Source organism: Oenanthe melanoleuca, chromosome 1 (assembly GCF_029582105.1).
Source record: "Oenanthe melanoleuca isolate GR-GAL-2019-014 chromosome 1, OMel1.0, whole genome shotgun sequence".
Classification (NCBI taxonomy): domain Eukaryota; kingdom Metazoa; phylum Chordata; class Aves; order Passeriformes; family Muscicapidae; genus Oenanthe; species Oenanthe melanoleuca.
In genome coordinates this window covers 49345190-49365547 of record NC_079333.1, presented here as the reverse complement: position 1 = coordinate 49365547, position 20358 = coordinate 49345190, and the positions used below count along the sequence as shown (strand labels likewise).

General features: G+C 36.3%; 1 protein-coding gene across 21 annotated transcripts in view; it reads left to right on the top strand.

Annotated features, from left to right (window-relative positions):
- The first annotated feature begins 222 nt into the window (after positions 1–222).
- SUPT20H (SPT20 homolog, SAGA complex component) overlaps positions 223–20358 on the top strand; it is a 28681-nt gene continuing 8545 nt past the window's right edge. For 3 of the 21 annotated variants that reach the window (XM_056506410.1, XM_056506376.1, XM_056506368.1), the window contains exons 1-19: positions 223–319; positions 1017–1114; positions 3086–3121; positions 4247–4305; positions 4389–4455; positions 5362–5488; positions 6112–6215; positions 6753–6869; positions 7011–7064; positions 7264–7403; positions 8630–8786; positions 8873–8929; positions 10149–10220; positions 11216–11373; positions 13526–13558; positions 15459–15570; positions 17684–17789; positions 18031–18189; positions 20182–20251. In XM_056506410.1, the coding sequence (XP_056362385.1) occupies positions 1097–1114; positions 3086–3121; positions 4247–4305; positions 4389–4455; positions 5362–5488; positions 6112–6215; positions 6753–6869; positions 7011–7064; positions 7264–7403; positions 8630–8786; positions 8873–8929; positions 10149–10220; positions 11216–11373; positions 13526–13558; positions 15459–15570; positions 17684–17789; positions 18031–18189; positions 20182–20251 (1646 nt within the window). In that variant the 5' untranslated portion in view covers positions 223–319; positions 1017–1096. Of the gene's footprint in view, positions 320–562; positions 659–1016; positions 1115–3085; positions 3122–4246; positions 4306–4388; positions 4456–5358; positions 5489–6111; positions 6216–6752; positions 6870–7010; positions 7065–7263; positions 7404–8629; positions 8787–8872; positions 8930–10148; positions 10221–11215; positions 11374–13525; positions 13559–15458; positions 15571–17680; positions 17790–18030; positions 18190–19938; positions 20252–20358 lie in introns of those variants that run through there. The other 18 variants (XM_056506419.1, XM_056506394.1, XM_056506446.1 and 15 more) reach the window with 8 other exon arrangements.

Below are 20358 nucleotides of genomic sequence, written 5' to 3'. Positions count from 1 at the left end.
CTCTCACACACGGTGTGACTTTTGGGGACCGTCCAGGGGATGGACACACCAAACCCCTTCAAACATCCTGACACACACAGATTCTCGCAAGGGCATTACAGCGGCGGCTCGCAGGCACTCCAGGCTCTCTACCACCACCAAGCCCAGCCGCGTCCCTCAGCACCCCGGCCCCGTCCCCAGGCCGGTGCCCAGGCCCTGCCCGCCCCTTCCGGGCGCGCTCGGAAGCGGCGGGGCGGAAGCGGCCGGCGCCGCGGCGGGGGCGGGTGCGCGGCCGGGCGGCGGGGCCGCTGCGCCGGGGGCTCCGCGGAGAGGCCGCCAGGTACCGGCGCTCGGCGGGCGCGGGGCGCACGGAGCCGGGAGGGGCGGCGGGGCCGGGCCGGGCCGGGCCGGGCCGGGCGGGAGGCGGGCGGGACCCGGCCTGCGCCCTTGGCGGCGGCCGGCCCGGCCCTTCCCGGCCGCCGCTGCCGGCGGTGCCTGCGCCGCTCGCTCTCCGCCCCGGCGGGGCCGCGGAGGCGGTGGCAGCAAAATCTTTTTCGTTTCTTGATTGACAGCTTGCTGTGAGTCGGTTTTAAACCAAACAATGCTAGAAGACACCGCTAGTGGAGGTGTTGGCTATGGAATAACACCTTCTCAAAAGCAAAACAAAAGAGCTGATGCGGTATGCTAAACACTCTGCTTTTCATTAAATGCTTTAGCATCCTGTGCACCTGAGGATGTGACATTTGGGATAGTCTAGGTAGATTACTGCAATAGAGAAAGGCGTATGTACATTTACATGCTTATTGCCTTACTGTTGCATGAAACTAATGTAAAATGATTGTGAAAGTGCTAGTAGTCACTGGAGTGAGAACCTCTGCACTAGCAGCGAATGGAGCACTTGTTCGTACTCCTGCAGGAAAGGAAACTCTGCAAATGAGATTTAAGTATAATTAACCACCAGTAGTGTTGTATTTGAATAAAATACCCATTTAGTTTCTCAGTGGTATTTTTTTTCTCCTTGAATTTTTTGTTTTCAGTACGCCAGGTCTGACCATCAAATATGATTCTTTGCCTGCTACACGAAACTCCTTAAGTACTTCTTTTGCCATTTGGCCACATGGCTTCAACTACAATGGTAAGTTAGGATTCAGATCATATATTTTCAGATCTTTTTGCTCTAGTCTGCTAGCTGTCTGGCGGATGGGGAGAATGCCATTAATATTTGACATTTTCTTTTAAAAAAATTGTTTTGCTTGTCACTGGTGAATTCTGATATTTCCTTTTTTACGAGCATCGTCCTTCATAGGTTGTGAATACTTCTGAACACTTACTGGCTAGTGCAGCATAGGAATTGCCATGTGAAGCTAGTGGTGTGTTTTCAGTCAGCAGTGGTGGCAGGAAGTTGAGTGCATATAAATCCTGCTTCTGTATAGGAGTCTTGTATTCATAGATGCTAATATTGCTGTGGATTTTTACCTAATGTTAAGCAGTGAGTTGAATATTTGAAATTATACGTAGATGTAGGCATTGTAGATGTATCTACTAGTATATCAACTTACTTAGAAAACATCAATATTTGACATATTCATAAAAACACCTAGACAGGCACTTGAAAATTAGAATATTCTGTTGTGGCAGGTTGTACCACACGATAGCACGGTAAGTAGGTGGGGGGATTTTCATGAACAGATAAGAAATTTTGTTTTAGGTACATTATATGAGTGTTTTTGTTGTATATTTCTTTGTTATTTTTTCATTGTTGTGTAGTATGGTTTCTTTTTCACTTATATTTTACTATTCTAGTAAAATATAATCTGTGTAATAACTGGTGCTGCCTTGGATTGGGATTGCCATGGCTCATATGTCTTCTGTTCCTTGAGGCTCGAGTAGAGGTGTTTGCTTTTAGGATGGTTTAAACTGAAAGAATAGGACAAACACATATTTGGGAAGAGGTACCTATTGCAAATGTTCCTAAGCTTCACTGAATATTAGAGCTTGTCACGAGTACATTCCTGTGGACTTCATCCAGCTGCCACTGAAGTGAATGCATTGCTTCTCTGCACTTACATGGAGATGAATCAAGCTCATGGCATTCTCCTACAACACTTCAGTTCTTCATAGTGTTCTCTTTTTCCTCCCTACCCCAAATCAGTTTCATTGTCTGGTTCATTTAGCGGCTGCACATTATTCCTGGACAGAGAAGCTCAGAGCTTAGGTGAGTGCCAGAGAAGGAACATTAGCAGCCAAGGAAGATTTTCTTGGGTTTTTTTGGACATGTGCTTTTTTATTCTGGTTTGAAATACTGGTCAAATTTTAGTCCAAGAACTCATAATTCTGATCCGTGAAGTTGTGGGCTCTTTTTGAAATAAAGGTGTGTCAACTCCAGATGTACTGAAGTAAGAGACATTCCAAAGGAACTAAATTCATTGAAATAAATGGTATTGAGTATACCATGCTTTGGGATACTGAGAAGCTTTTGCAGATTTTGTTGTGTTTTGAAGGGTTGGGCAGACTTTTAGCCTGCCTTGGAGGAAGTCTGTAGTGGAAGCTGGTTTTGTTTCCTAGCCACCTAACAGTATGTCATAAAGGACACTTCTTAAATTGTATTATGTGCAGAAGTAATGTTCTGAGCATTTCTGGGTTGTTCTGAGATCTTTGTTTCCATTTTGTGAAAAATAACTGTACCAATACTTGGGCACTGGTATCTAAAAGATAAATTTTTTCTTCCTGGGCATCTGTTCAGAATTATTTTGGCCTATACTTTCTGTTGAGTTAGTGACCAGCTTAATAAAGAATATGAAGTTTTCTAGTTGTCATCTCTAATTGTTTTGGTTAGTATTTTTTATTGCTTTTATTAGCTGTAATTTCCATTCCTACTTTTAATTCTAATTGCCATTCATTGTTCTAAGGCTTCATAATTTAGCCAAGCCTTGTGATGCAGTTATGTGAAGTTTTAGCTAAGTTTAATACGTGCCAAAGAATTTTTGAGCCCATCCTCTAATTATAAGTTCTTATCAGTAGTGGTAGGATTGTTGGGGTGTTCTTAATGTATGAGAATGTTAAAAAAGTAATGTATTTTCTAAAAATCCCTTTGTCATTCTTTCAGCAACAAGCTTTAGAACTGGCATTGGATCGTGCTGAGGTAAGAAGCAGCTAAATTACTTGTTTGCCCATAATTTATTGGTCTCAGAGTTATAAAAATACAACAGCTATTTTTTATTTCTTCTGGAGAGCAGTAGAAAACCATGTTATGTAAATACATACGTGTGTAATCACCTATGCATGTAACACTGAGCTTGCAGAATTCTCACTGAAACTGCTGTCATGTATTTGTCTCTTGCCCATTGTACTGAGAACATCATCAAGTGCAATGGTGATAGACTGTGCAAGACTTGTGCTTTCCCCTTTTAAACCAGCAAATCTGTGTGCTGTGAAATAAGCAGGGTCTACAGAGACACCTGACAGAAATACATGGTAAAATCCTGTTTGTGTTTTTAAGGATAGCCCAGTGAGAATGAAGATGCAAATGCCTTCATGTTCATGTTCTTTAATGCTGTCATCTAATATAACAGTTACCTTGAACTCTGTTATGGGAAATACATGTTCCTGTGGGAGAACCTCTCTTCACATAAATTCTGAACAAAGCTGTAAATAACTATAAATGTTTATAGTTAATACTATAAACAGTGGAGATTTGGAAAAACCTTGTTAGAATATAAATCAAATTTACTGGAGGATGCCGTCTCTCATTCTTTTTTTTAATTTGAATGTCTAATGCACACGAATTATAATTATAATGCACAGCTCTATAGAGAAAATAATGTAAATGCAAAAGACAAAGGGAGGACTTCCTGAAATTATTATGTTGAAGAGTACTTGATTTGTAGATATTGTCAAGCCAGTATGCATAAACTTGTTTGTACCTTAGTGTGTTAACCGCATTAATTTCTGTAGTAGTAACTAAGTACAGTAGTGTAGTGTTAGTTACTACTATAATTACAAGATGTGAGTGTGGAATCAAGACCTTGCATGGAACTGATGCCATAACCATGAAATGCTGTCTTTGACAGAGAAATTGAGCTGTGTTCTTGTTAATGACTGTAACATAAATCCAGTAGTATTTAGTGCACTTTTGAAACAGTCGTGTACCATAGCTGTTAATTACTTTCTGTATATGTGGAATGCTGTCTGATAATGGTCTCTAGTTGTGTGGTAACTAAATTTCTTTGTAATATATGTTGGTTTTTTGTTTACTTTTCTTTTTCAGTATATCATTGAAAGTGCCCGTCAGAGACCTCCCAAAAGAAAATATTTATCCAGTGGAAGGTACTAAGAGTTTCAGTATTTAGTTTTTTAATAGCATTTCTTTGATTTAATTTTGGTTACATGTTGAGTCTTTTTAATTTCAGAAAATCTGTATTTCAAAAACTTTATGATTTATATATTGAAGAATGTGAAAAAGAGCCTGAGATAAAGGTAAGTGGAAATTGCTGAGAAGCTTTTAATTTCTTTCTAAAGAGGCAGGTTGAGAAAATACTTTGGTTTTAATTCCAGTTGACTTATTTGTTAAATGAATTATAAACACGAAGAAAAAGCTGTGGAATGTGTATTGCTGCTTTCAAGGAAGTAAAATGAATGAGAAGACAAATAAGCACTCAGTTAACTCTCAATTAATGGTTGTACCCAGAGCTGGTATTCAGAGATGAAATATGGCCTCCAACCAGAAGCTATAAAATTATCTGAGGTTTGCAATTCATTGCCTTAAGTTCTAAGGGGATTTCAAATGTTTCAGTTTGTAGGATATTTATGTGGTCTCTGAAACACACTGAGTAATTATAAAAATCTGTCATACATCGAAAAGATAGTTTTACAGTTAAATAAGGTGATAGTCTCTGTGGATGCTGGATCAGATTTCAGCAAATAAAGACGAGAAAATGCAATTAAGAAAGCTTCCAGATGCTCCAATTCATTATTTTAATCCTGGAGAGAAATGCCTTCTTTGGTTAGGAATATCTGAAAGTACTAAATATTTTGTTGTTGTTGTTATCAAACAAGTTGTACTGGATTGATGATGTTTGTAGAATTGATACAAGTAATGGTGCACTGTAGATTTACAACATTTTAGCATATGGGTATTCTTATTAACTCTGTTGTCTGTGGGCTTCCAGTTCTAGGGTTTGTAATTTGAGTGGGATTTTTTAAAAAAATCTGTTTATAAGAATGTGTGATAATACATTTACCCTGCTGAATGCAGGACAATTAAATTTACTTGTTTAGATATATAATTTGTCATTAATCTAAGTCACATTCTAGCAATTGGTTTTATTTCTGCTAATTATTTCATAGTATTATGTTCATGAGCAATGTTTACTTTTAAAGCAGAAGCTGAGACGAAATGTGAACTTACTTGAGAAGCTGGTTATGCAGGAGACATTGTCATGTTTGGTGGTAAACCTCTATCCTGGAAATGAGGGTTATTCACTGATGCTCAGGGGAAAAAATGGTTCAGGTAATATTTTTCTCTTGAATTTTTAAAAATACTCAGAATGCTGTATAAATTTTTAGAATGTGTTGTTGTTTACATTTAACTGTTTCACTTCCAACATAATTCCAGTGGGGGGTGGGAGAACAACCAACTGTACTTGAACTAAAAATTTACATAAAGCTCTGAGCTGTTCATCTACAGAGGAAATCTGTAGATAGGAGTCTTTTTGATAGCCTTCCAGTCTCTTTATTTCCCCTTAGCTTCTGGGGAAACTACATGGGGTTTCTGCTTATCCAAGATTCTCTCACTTCAGTTTCCTTCTGTCAAATTGTTTCTTTCACTGCTTCCCATGTCTAGATCTATGTAGAGGCATTTGTGTTGCAGTTTGGTGGTATTTTGGTGACATGCCATTTGTACTGTCATGTGCTGTAAGGGCATACATTATGTCACCTGGGAGCAAAAGCTAGCACAGTAAAAGCAAACTAAAACTCTGAGAACAGAAATAGATGTAAAAATTAAGAGTATGCAAAAAAAAGGCATGTGTGGATAGGTTTCTGCCAATCCTGCTTTTTCCTGTGGCAAGTTTGGTCTGGATTCTTAATGCTTGAACTTGAAATGCAAAGGTAATGTGTTTTGGTTTAATTCAGATTCTGAGACCATTCGTCTGCCTTATGAGGAAGGAGAGCTGCTTGAATATTTGGATGCAGAGGAACTACCACCTATTTTGGTTGATCTTTTGGAAAAATCTCAGGTTTGAAATTTTTATTTTCAAAAAGAACTTACGTATTGTACCTAGATAGACCTTGATTTTTTTTGAGTGCTTCATGTAGGTGATTGTAAGCACATGACACTTGTGCATATAAAACTGTAGTATTCAATGCCCCAAATAAATATTTTATTGATATATGGGTAAAAAAAGTACTTACTGCTGAGAAGGAGATAAAAGAGAGATGTTTCACAGCCATGATTAAGGCTGTGAAATATCTACAGCTCTGCTCGAGCAAAATTTTCTTTGTTCTTTGTCATTATAGAATATTTGGTGTGGGAATTTCTTACAGCTGTATTGCTGGCATATGAAAATATTGCATTTGAAGCTTGTATTTTAGGTGTGTCTAGGGCAGACATGTCTATGTACATAGGAAAGACTGCTGGTCTGAAAAACTTAATTGTGACTATTATTTCTAGTTTCACTGAACTTTTTATGTTATTTAACAAACTTATTTGTAGAGGCAGGGGAACATTGATAAATGCTTGTTCATTCAAAAGCTGGTGTTTTTCTCTCACCCAGGTTAATATTTTCCATTGTGGCTGTGTCATAGCAGAAATACGTGACTATAGGCAGTCTGGTAACATGAAATCTCCAACGTACCAAAGCAAGCACATTCTTTTGCGACCTACAATGCAGGTAAAGAGAGCCTTAAGTAATTTCTCAGTGGTGCTGTAGTTCCTAGACTGGATATGCGCTATTTCAATATGTTACTGAACATATATTAAGTAATCCTGTTATTCAGTTGAAAGCTGATTACCATTATGTCTTTTTCCTCAGACTTTAATTTGTGATGTGCACTCTATAACAAGTGACAACCACAAATGGACACAGGTAGGTTTGAGGTGTTTAAAAACTTTACAGTGATGTCATAAATACACAACAAAACAAAAATATATTAACTTTTTATGTGTTTAATAATTTCTTTTGCAGTTATTTCTAAGATAATGTCTACATGCATAGGTATATAGGAACTCAACTACTGTAAAAGTTTTCACATTTTTCTGTTTATTAATAGCTGTGTATATTACAGGAGGACAAACTCCTACTTGAGAGCCAACTTATTTTGGCTACAGCAGAGCCTTTGTGTCTTGATCCTTCAATAGCAGTGACCTGTACTACGAACAGACTCCTGTACAACAAGCAGAAGATGAACACTCGCCCCATGAAACGGTAATTTTCAGTATGAAACATGTTTTCAAGGAAAATAATTAATGCTTTAAGTGAAAATTTAGCTCCTTGTGTGTAATACCTACTTAAATAGAAATGTGTGAGAAACAGTCAAAAAATTAATATAGTATTTTTAAGTGCTCAATATTGTATTGCATTTCAATTACTAATAGATACTGTAGTATGCTTTCTTTTTCTTAGGTGTATATGTATTTTCTTAACATAGTTATATTGCAGTTTGGATTTGAGGGGTTTTTTTGGCATACATTTTGTGTAAGCAGAATCACATGGCAGCTCAGTAATGTAATATATATAAACAGATAAGTTGCATATTCTTAAAAGCTATGTATAAGTTTAATTCTGAATGAACTAATGAAAATAATTATTTGTATATTTGACAGTCAGGCTAAACAGAAGTGTATGTATATAAGAATCTTGGAAAAAATTAAAATAATGTGGTATGAACTGTGTACAAAATGTTGAAATTATTTCACTTTTGTGCATGGTTAGGCCCTTTTTTATTTCCACAGAAACTTGAAACATTTGTTCAACATGTTTGTTCTACCACAGGAGTTGCATTTTCTCTGTAAAAACGAAATGTATTAATGCTCTGTCACAATTATTGAAATAAATAAAACTAAATTTGCATTTGAATACTATGCTAGTGCCAAATCAGTGATAATTTCTAAAAATGAATTTGATCAAGCTGTCCTTGAAATCCAAGTTTGGTGGTCAACAAATATTCCACTAGAAAAATAGGAAAAGGGATTAAGTTAATGTCCAGGACAGCATTACTGGACTCATGAGTTTGTCATAAAACAAAGACTAGAGGGTAGTTACTGTCTTTATAACCTTATAGTTACATAAATAGGACAAAGATCATTTGATGGAACTGAAATTATGATAGTACACAAATATTTTAAGCTTGGCAACTTCTTAATTGCTCATTTTGATGATGTACTTAAATTAGGGATTTAAAAATTATCCCATTCTTAGTGCTGAAATAGATGAACAGAATATTGGTGTCTTTTATAAATGTGAAATCATGATTTAAAGTTGTACAGTGTAATCCAGAAAAGCAATTTTAAATTAGTATTTGAAAACCTATTAGTCTCCATGAGTAGAAGTAGAAATGAGTAGAAGTTCCCTGCATATCTTTGGTTTTGTACTAGGGCAGTGGAAAATCTGATGTTGATGGTTTTACAAGCTTAGGTGTCATTTTACCATAGGTGCTTCAAAAGGTACTCAAGGTCCTCTCTGAATAGACAGCAAGAAGTAGCTCACTACTCAACTCCACCTCAGCTCAGACTACTTGACTACTTACAGAAAAGGAAGGAGAGGAAAGCAGCCCAGCAGTATGACCTCAAAATTTCAAAAGCTGGAAATGTAAGTGTTCTGAAAAGTAATGTAATATACTTCTAATTATTTAATTAAAGGATTTAATATATTAATTCTGGTTTTTCATCTTCCAGTGTGTAGATATGTGGAAGCAGAACCCTTGCTACTTGACTGCTCCTTCTGAAGTGGATGTAAGACCATTCATTGTTATGTATAATTAGCAATTTTTAGAAATTGTATTATTGAAGAAGTGTTTAAGAAGTAGCCAGTATCAAAGAATGACTTTGAAACTGACTTTAACATTTACAATTGCTTTTCTGTCCCATAATGTATAAACACAAGCCACACTGTAATGTATTGCAGTTGTAGCAGAATAGTTTGGATGAAGTAGTCAGTACGACAAATTGTTAGTATTGTTTTTCTGTGAGTTCAGTGAGCACATGTCTATTTGAAGTTGTCTGATAGTATGAAAACCAGAAAAGCAAATGAGGTTTATAGATTGTTTAAAAATAAGTAATTTTTTATCTTGGTAGAAATTCCTGTCTTTTGATATGTTATACTATGGGACATTAATATTTTGAAAAGTTTTACATTTTATATGGAGAATTCTAGTTCAGAGTTCTTTTGTGTGCATTTTTCTCCTGAGGGCATTCATATTCTTAGTATTCTTAGGCACAGGCAAAACACATGCTACTAGTGTACAGAAGAGACTCATAGAATATCCTGAGTTGGAAGGGACCTACAAGGATCATCAGGTCCAGCTCCTAGTCCTGCAGGACAGGACAACCCCCAAAATCATGCCATGTTCTTATCCAAATGCTTCTTGCACTATGTCAGGCTTGGTGCTGTAAACACTTCTCTGGGAAGCCTCTTCCAGTACCCAACCACCCTCTGGGTGAAGAAACTTTTCCTAATATCCAATGGAAACCTTCCCCAGCACAACTTTAGGCCACTCCCTCCTGACTCATATTTGACTTGTCACCAACCAGGACCCCCTTCCACAAGTTTTCTCTAGTATACTGAATTTTTTTAAAAGACTGTAGACAAGACAAGACTGTAACTTCGGACACGATAGGGCTGGCAAGAGTGCAAATTACACATGAAACGACAGTGTAAGTTTCTACAAAACAAACCTCTCTTTTTCACTTCAGCTGTGTTATATCTGACTTAATCAAAGTCTTTAGGAATTACTGTTATTGTAGAATTACTTAACCATTCCACATTGCAGGCAGTGGTTTCAAGCTCTAGTCTGAAACCATGTTTCACTCTCTATGTTAAGTTTAACATAGCAAATATAGTATAACACTATAAATGTACAGTTCTGAAGGTTCTTCAGTTGAGTTGCTTTGAAGAAACATAGGGGATAACATAGAAGATTCTTTGTTTTCTGATCCCTCTGTTTTCTTTAAGGTGGAAAAATATGCCAAAGTGGAAAAGTCTATCAAGTCTGATGACTCTCAACCAACTGTATGGCCAGCACACGTGAGTAATTTAGACCTTTGGCCAAACTTCACTGTCTCTAGTTAAAATGCCTCTTATTTCAACAAAACCAATGTAATGTGGAATAATCTTCCCTCCCCCAATTTAATTAATCTTCCATGTGTTATAGAGATATGGGAAGATTACCAGAGATACTTGCAATTTTATACAGTAAAGCAAGCATGTGATCAGTCTGGTTTCCTCAGATTTTCCAGAAATAAAAGAATAAGCAGCTTGTACTAAAGAAAGGATCATTATTTACATGAAGCAGAACTCTGCACAACAAATTGCTCTCTTTACTCAAACACTCAAAGGCTGATGAAAAAGAGCTTTATTGAAATCAAAAATCAAAATGTTAAGTTTTGAAAGAGGTTAATATTAAATGCCTCTTAAAAAAAAACTTTCTGTAACGTTTAAGTTGAACCTTAAGATTTTTGGCACAAACTATGTGATTTGATCTCAAGTAGTAATTTAATATAATTATTGATTAATTCACATTAATAATAATTCATTTATTAGATATGTGATTAAATCACATAAATGAATAATTTTCTATAATTTCAGAGGCAAGGTACTATTTTTATTAAGCGTATGTATCATGATATCTCTGTAGTTGCCTGTTGGAAAAAAGTAATAGTTTCCCATAGAACTTAATGTTCAGTTCCAACATTCTACTCTCAACGTTTTTTGCATTGTCATAGTTCTTATAAAACTGTTTCTATATATATTTATCCAGTCTACATTTCGCTGTCTAACATGATTGTTTGGGGTTTCCAATATCTTTATATTTTTAAGAGATGATAAATGCTTTTCTTCTCATCTTGTTAATATAACTTCTAGAATCACTTTGATTTTAGATAATGCACCCTTTCCTATAGAGTGTTACTTACTTTTAGAGTTACTTAAAGAATGTTACTCTGTATTGGATAAGGAGCTGGTCTGCTTGCTGTTTCGACTAAGACTTGTTCAAGACTTACTAGGTCATTCTGTCTTTTTAGGAAATGAAGGATGATTATGTGTTTGAATGTGAAGTTGGTAATCAGCTTCAAAAAACAAAACTGACCATTTTTCAGTCTCTTGGCAATCCCTTGTACTATGGTAAAATTCAGACACTCAAAGGTGATGAGGAAAATGACAACCTATTAACTCCATCACAGTAAGTTACATGTTCTTTTTTAAATTATGCTGTGATCAGTAGGTGGAGGAAAACAAACATTACTTATAATTTTCAGTTACAAAAATACTCTAGAGCTAGAAGTGTGATTTAAGATTTTTTAACCAAAAAAACCAAACCAAAATGTGTAAAGCAACCGTCATATTTCAAATGTACTTTTATGTTAAATTAGTACATTCTTTTACATTAAAGGTACATTGAGGGGAAAACAAGACCACCAGCAAATCCAATCATGAAAATTGTGGAGACACTAAGAGATGTTGTTGCACTCTTTTTTTGGTGATACTCAGAATTCCGATTGTTCTCAAAATTTGCCTGATGCTATGAAAGTGCAAGACATTATTCTGTTTACTCTTAAATCCAGTTGAACTAAACAAGCGAAAAAAAACGTGAGCTTCTAAGAAGCTTCATAATTTTGAATTGTTTGGAATATGCTGGTTTTGGCTGCAGTTCTACAAATATTCTCTGTTCTCAGCTCTTTTTGTTATATGTACCAGAGTATTTGTGTGGAGGAATCCATGCAGCAGAGTAGAGCCTATAAATTTCAGTAAGGCAAGGAGCAGTAAGACTGAGCAAACCTTTTAGTTGTGCTAATGAAAGTTATTTTTATCTTCTAGTATGAAATCCTTCTCTCATTTTTTATGAAAATCCTAAAACATATCCTGAGTATTAAGAATATTTTATCCTTAGACTTGAGCTATTATACTGTTTGTTTCCATACTGTTGTGGTTTAACCCCGGCTGGCAGCTAAGCACTATGCAAGTACTCACTCCCTCCTGCTCCGACCTCCCTGGTGGGATGGGGAAAAATTAGCTAGGGTAAAAATGAGGAACCTTGGGAATTGAGATAAGGACAGTTTCATAGGTCAAGGAAAACCCACACATGCAAGCAAAGCAAAACAAGGAATTCAGTCACCACTTCCCATGGGCAGGCAGGTGCTTGCCTGTCTGCAGGAGGGCAGAGCTCCATCACCCCTAATGGTTACTGGGGAAGAGAAAAGCCTTCTCTCTAAATTCTTCTCCCACCCTTCTCTTCCTTTTTGCCCTGGCTTCATATGCTAAACCTGGTGCCATATGGCGTTGAATATCCCTTCCTTTGGTCACTTGGGGTCAGCTGTCCTTGCAGTGTCACTTCCCCACTTCTTGTACACCCCCAGCCCTCTTGCTTGTGAGAGACCTTTGTTGGTACTGCTGAGGAATAGCTGCAACACCCATGTATTACCAACACTGTTTTTAGCACAAATCTGAAAGAGCCCTGTGTCAGCTACCATGGAGAAAATCAACTCTAGCCCAGCCAAAACCAGCGTACTTAGTACTGGTCTTCCTGGAACAAGAGAGCTAGCTTAGAGTTGTTGTAAGGCTGGGAATCAAATGAATTTATAGGTACTAGATGCTTGGAGGATTTTGGAAATCATTTCTAAGACAATTAAAGTTCATCAAAGCTTGGGTAACTCATCCTTGGCAAACTGTCATATGAAATGAAAGGTGAAGTAAACGTTTTTGTTGTTCAGTAAAATAAAATGTTTATTTAATACTTTTTTTTTTCTTTTTGGAGCTGGAGAAAGTTCAGTAAAGTTAAAAAACGTAGTAAGTTTGCAAGCTGTAAGTTATTGTGCAGAAGAGAGATGCTTATTTAGGAGGTCTGGAAAATCATGGAGAATTGGAATTGGCATAAGTGAAATCAAACAATGGAAACCCATTGTTAAAATCTTATGCATAAGGCTGGTTTTGACCTCCCCTCAGCACACTTGTGTTTCAGTCTGAATGTACTGGTATGGTGTTGATTTATACATAACTTTTCCTTTTTACTTTTTACACTAATAATTTTGTAGCAATTACTAGCTTCCATTTTTTTAATATAAAATCACAAACTTCTGTATTCTGCCTTTTGCTTTGTAGGTAATTTACTTTAGAGGAGACCATATTAGAATATGTGTGTATATTGTATATAGTTAAGAAGTCAGGTGTGTATTTCAAATACTGAATGATACTCAGTCCATTGAATGGATACATTATCATTTGTATTTTGAGCAGGTATGAAAAAAACCATAGCACTGCCATTTGTTTGAAGCCTTGTGCATAAAAATATGTTCTTTTAGTCCAATTCATGACTGAAAATGTACTTTGCATTTTAGGTTCCTTATTGGTTCGAAGACTGATGCTGAAAGGTAAATTAATATAGTTTGTTCAGCTATTTGGCTTGATGACAGATAATAAATTTTGTTCCTTTTTGGCAGTTTTGGCTGCCAGTGTTATGGTTATGGAAACAGATGCAGAACAAATGAGGAAAAATAAGTGGAATTAGTGATCATATCAAGAAGTAGAAAAGTGTGTAGTTTCTGTATTTAACAAGCAAGGAAGAATATAGGACATCAATTGCATGGGTACACCTGAACTCTGAGAGCACTTAGCAGTAATTGCATCCTGACATTTGGTATGGTAAATTAGCAGTCATAGAAATGGTTCATTTGTCCTTGACATTTGAAGTGTAATCTAGGATTTAAGATTTATACACCGTAGCATGTCTTGGTTCAGCTTTCCTAGAGAAGCAAGTAATAAAACAGTTTTTCAGTATATTTTAGTTGTAGAATGAGTAGGAGTAACAATTCAGGGATAACTGAGGCAGCAAAATAAGCGGTTTTTAAGTGTTTGTCAGCTTATATCACATTAGATTGCTTGTGCATATAAGCACAGAACCTTTAAAAACAACCTCTGTTAGAACCAGTTGTGATTTTGTGCCTCCAAAGAATATCTCTGGCTGATGTACATGCCATAGCTTTTATCCCCATGCACTTTTATGTGCCTGGCAGGGAAATGAGTCTTTGATTTGATCAAAAATCAGTAATAATGTTCTTTTTTTAAATAGGTAATTTTGATCAAGAAACTCTTTGCTTATATTCTCTCCTGCCTCCATTGTGCTGATACTTTCGCTGCTTGTTCTGTAAGCTGAACTGGGGAGATTGGCTGGCAGAAAAGTAAAACAACAATATTGCAAGAACCTAGTTTTAACTGGGATTGATTTCCTGATCATGTTTGTCACTGGATTTGCACAAGTCTTTTTATCAGAGTAAGGAACAGGGTTTCAGGGAGAAGGACAAGAAGAAACAGTAGAGGAGTGCAGGACCACCTTTTTGAGTACATGGCGTTTTACTACCTTGATTCCACCAATTTTAAGGCAGTCTAAAATCTAATTGAAAAAAAAAAGTTCACTGCCCCCTTTACTCTGCTGTGTCAGGGCCCTTGCTTATGTCTGCATTAGTCAGGTAACAGCATATGACAGAAGCAGAGCTATTGCAAAATAAAAAATATTTCAGCTGATTTAGGTGTGAGATAATGGAAGTATTCCAGCAGGTTTTCACTGAGGTCCAATCTGCTAGAGTGCAACTGATCACAGCACTTCAGCTTTATATTTCAAGGTCATTTTGTATATTGCAGTCACGTTTGTGAAACAGTATTCCCTCAACTTGTTTGTCTTACATTAGTAGAGATGTAGTATTTTATTCAGTTTGATAGAACAGTATTTTAAACTTGTTTGCCTGATAACTTTATCAAATGTCTGTCATAATGCTCACAGAGCAGTGATTGTTCAGCCCTTGCATTTAGACTCCTCACCTGGCACAAAAGCTGAAGGAGGGTTGACTGTTTCACAGGCAGCATAACCAGAGAAGACACTTTTTATAAAAGGTTCTGGACCTCTGTAAAAACGGAGGAATGGGATCCCCATTGACTGTCATCTCAAAGATCTGCATTTGCTTACTGTTATATTGTTTTCCATATTCCTCCAAAAGTGTGTTTCTCACACTGTGTTTTGCATTAGGAAAAAAAAGAGATTAAAAGTTAAAATGAAATAAATCTAAGAGCCCTAATCTAATCTAGTAAATCTAAGGAATATAATGTAGGAAGATACAAAGAAGTATAAATATGTTTTATATATGTGCATCTCTATGTTCTATAGAGATATGCTTACATAACATATACATAACATATACAACCATATGCTTATCTATAAGTATCTACTTTGAAAGTTCAAAGTTGCTAATCTTTTTATGTCCTCATTGTCTATTTCAGGGTGGTGAACCAGTACCAAGAGTTAGTGCAAAATGAAGCTAAATGTACTGTGAAGATGTTTCATAATTCAAGTGGATCAGTCAGTCATCTTTCTCCAGGGAAGGAAATGGAAGTGAGTTTTTCAAGCTACACATTTATTTTATTTGCACTTAATTATTGAATTATTAGAATAATTTTTGCTGTCCATATTTAACAGTAAAATAACCTAAAAATGTGTTCTTGAATGAATTTTTAAATGCATTATGATCATGATCATTCAATGTGAGTACATTGGAAAAATTAGTGGAAAGCATTTATGTTTTCAATGTTCAAATGTTTCTTTTAGCTGTTTTGAGGGGTGGGGGTTGGCTTTATATCATGTAGTTAGCTCCAAAGTTTTGTTTTAGCATTTTCCCCTGTTCAAGTGAGCCTTTCATAGGGCAGTATAGTAAAATTCAGCTGTGTGTCTTGTTTTGCAGGTCAGTAAACACAGAAGCAGATGGAGTAGCTGAACTTCTTTTACCTTTAGAAATTCAAATTATTTTCTCTTCAATTTGAAGAGGAAAACATAAAAAAAAACCCAAACAAAAAAAACAATAGAAACAAAAGAAACAAAAAGCCAAAGGCAAAAAAAACCTCAAACGTACAAAAAAAATCCATCAAAAATACCTCCAAAACACAAACACCAACAGCTTTAAAGTGTGTATGTTTACATTCACACACATTTCTACATTTCCAGTATCAATTCCTATATTTGCCAATTTTCCTGTCTTTTTTGCGTTGCCTTGTGTTTTACTGGCTGCCCTTGGCTTTGCAGTGACCTGTATGTTATGCTCCAGCTAGTAAGTGAGATTTCTATCCCCTGGGGTATTTCCTTTGTGACATCTTTCCCCTAAATACCTTTTCTGAAGGAGGTAGTTCCTGGTGTCAGGCAAACCAGCAGATTCCAAATCCAGCAGTTGCAGAAAGGGATATGAATGTTTCTGTGTATGTGTGCACACATACAGACATGTACATGCATGTGTGTATACATTAGAATCATATAATAAATGGGGTGGAAGGGTACTTGCCAAAGTCAACTTGTCTGCCTAAGCCCTCACTAAAAGCTGGACCAGAGTTTCTCAGGTTACTGTATTTAATGATCTAGTCACCTTTAGAATGGAGCATTGGTCTTTACTTTCAAAATCAAGAAAGCAGATTTTAATAGAATAACAGAAAGGTAGTCCTCAGAAGATTGTTTTTCAAAAGCAAGCAATTAGAAACATGTAGAGGGACTGTCTCTTATTACTGAGAATCAGTGGAAGTTAAGTTCAGCAAAAAAGGTGATTCTGCACAATGCTCTTATGTCTTAGCTCATGCACATTTAATTGAGGTTCCAGTATTGAAATATTCCATTCACTGTATTGCCAGCCTCATTTCCTAGTTTCAGAAATTTGCAAAGTGTATGTGTGTTTAAACATTACTTTCATTATGGATATGTTATAAGGTAAAAACTCATAGACTGTAACTGTGAATGCATTTCACATTGAGTCTTTTGACAATGTCAGCTATTGGAATTATGGATTTAGGGTCTGTTGTGAGTGACTGAGAACTACAGACTCAAGTAGGTGAAGCAGATACATGTTCAGACAACATGATAATTAGGATATAAGAACAAACAAAAAGGCTGTATTTTACCTCTAAAGATATGAAGTTCTGGTCCCACTGAAGCCAGTCAGGAAATATGTCTTGATTTCTCTGCATTCAGAATTTTCCTGAATTTATTTGAAATCCTGCTCCCAGAATGAAGAATTCTGATCCTGTTCTTTAAGTCTGTCTTGGTTGAAAAATGGCAGGTATATACAGAATGAATAAATGGATTAAATTAAGTAATTTTTCAAGTAAAACCTAAATGTTTTGTTATTTCAAGTGTATTTGTCACTTTTATGTTTGTGAAAGTTGCTACAAAAAATTCCAGAATTATGGAGAAAAATGAAACTCTAATTATTTTACTTGTTTCTTTGCTTGGTTTAGATTTTTTACTAGTACTTTTGTGCTGCTTCTTGATGGTAAAGGCTTTATCTAAGGAGCGTTCATCATACGTTATTTTTTTTAAATAAATACATAAGCATCTGAAATGGCTGAAAGGAATTTTGTAGTTGTTCTGAGAAGCATTAATAAAAATCAGTTGAATTGTCTTTTCTGTCAACTATGTGAAAGCTGTCATCATTGCTCTGGTAGTGTTAATTTCTTTTTCCTCCCAGCAGCCAGAAAGTGTATCAGGCTCTGTTCAGTCTTCAGTACTGGGGAAAGGTGTGAAACACCGACCTCCTCCTATCAAATTACCTTCAAGTTCAGGAAGTAGCACTTCAGGTAATTATTTTTTGTCTCAAACATCTCATTTTAACATGCTCTGCCTGTTGTAAAATGACAGGACATCCCTTTGGTAAAGATTTAATTAAAAAATGCAAGCATCTTACCTGTGAGAAGAGCATCAGCTTTTGTGGGTTTGTTTTTCATTTTATTGTTCACAGAATTGTACCTAATATTCAAGTTAACATGTACTCACAGAATAGTAATGTGCTTCTAATTATGCTTAATTATGCTTTCTCAGGTAGTATTTTTAGTTCACAACAGTCAAGTGGCCATCTAAAATCCCCAACTCCACCTCCTCCTTCTAAGCCTCCTGGTCTTTCTCGGAAACAATCTATGGATCTTAATCAAGTTAGCATGCTCTCTCCAGCTGCCATGTCTCCTGCGAGCTCTTCACAAAGTGAGTCACGACCTAAATTCTCCATTAAATCTTAGGCTTTTGCATAAATGCTTCCTGAGATAAACTTCTTAACCTGTGGAATGATGAAACTTAAGTGTACAGTGTACCCTAAATTGTATAAGTTGTGCAGCTTTAGGCAGGTCTCTTGTTCACTGTATGTATTTTATGTTTATTGTAACTGTGTTCGTTTTCTGTATATATATATGTATGCACCCTCTGTGTATACGTTTTAATACATTTTATGCAATTAGCATGATCTCCTCATATATGAAAGGCTGGTAGATGATGTGATGAGATGAAATTCCAAAGTGTAGATTTTTTTCCTCCAGTGTAAAAACCGTATGTTAGATCAATTTGCCTTTACATAATTTAAGCATCTGGTTTTTTAAATGTTATAGGAGCTGGTGCAGTTGTGTATCTATGTATGTATATAATCTGATCAGTCCCGAGGTGATAATACAATAAACGATAAGATGATTTTTTAAAAACACTTCTACACTGTTTTACAAATCATTGCTGATTGCAAGTGTGGTGGTGATGCTGCTGATGATAGCACCATATTCTCAGGTGTTAAAATAGAAATTTCAATTAGAAGTGACATCCTAGTTAAAGTGTTTTCATTAACTGACAGGATCATTGTAATCATAGCTGTAGATCATAAACGTTTTCTAAAGCATGTATGTGTCTTGAGCCATTTCGTGAACAGATCTGTACAAAGAGGAAACCATAGCTGCAGCTTCTCAGTTTTTTTATGAATAATTGTGTACTGCACATTCCAGTATCCTACATGGTATTATAATACGCTTTTTGCATTAAATAATTTAAAATCTGGGTAGCTCAAAAGGTGTAACTTTTCTGCCTTCCTGTTTTGCACAAGATACAAAAGAAAACTTAAAAAAGTTTTCTTCCAAAATATTGAGTCTGGTTTTATGTTAGTGTTATGAATTGTGTAAATCTGCTGCACACAGTTACTTTAAGGCTCTGGTCGCCATTTATATTTATTTCCTTTCTTTCTGCAGGACATGAAAGCTAAAAAAAAAAAAAAAAAAAAAGACAACCAAAAAAAAAACAGCTCAAGCTTTTGGGGGGGTTTTGTTTTGCTTCCTTTTTCTATTGATATTCTTTGCCTACTGCATCCACAACAAATACAGCTGTATGTGCTCCATTTAAGCAGAGGGAATCACACAGTAGCTTTTAAAGATGCAGTATTATTATCTGGTTCATAAACATTAGATAGTTGCTTTTTATTTGGTCAGTACTTGAAAAATGGCAGTTTGACTATCTGATGAAATCTAGATCAGCCCATGATTATTGAAATTGTACATGATCTCTCTTGTTTTCCATTATATGTTTTTAACACAACCTATTGTGCAGGCAGTACATGGATACTATTTGTTTGACAGTTTAGGACAAACAATAATTAGGTTAAAATGGTCACTAAGAAATTATTTTAAGTATTCCTGAATGGAATTGAAACTTAATGTATGATAGATTATGGAAGCCTTAAAGGAAACTAGAAATTGGTGTATGCCATGAGGAGTGAAGCATGGAGAATGGATTTTCTTTGTGATTATACTGCATCCTTAACAATGAGTGTGTTCTGCAACACTTGTCATGTAGAAATTAACACTTGCAGTCTAAAAAATGGAAGAAATTGTCAGTGCTAAGTAAGATTCCATTAACCTTATTATACAAAAAGGACTGGCCTTTTATAACAAACTAGCACTTTTTATTTTTCTCAATGAGCAGGGTCTGGAACTCCTAAATCATCTACTCCTACTCCAACCAACACCCCTTCATCGACCCCACACCCTCCTGATGCTCAGAGCTCAACTCCTATTACCCTTCCTGCCACCCCTACTCCCCAAGATTCAGGCTTCACCCCTCAGCCCACTTTGTTAACCCCGTTTGCTCAGCAGCAAATGTCTCTGAGCCAGGCACTGCCTGTAATGACCATTCCTCTTTCCACCATGGTAACATCCATTACTACAGGAACAACCTCCACCCAGGTCATGGCAAACCCTGCAGGACTTAACTTCATCAATGTAGTGGGCTCTGTGTGGTAAGTCTTTTGTTATGATGGTTTCTTAATTTGCCATGAGGGTTGGTTGGTTGGTGGGAGGGGGCGTGGTCCAGGACTGTCCACCATCCATTAGGGTAAATATTATA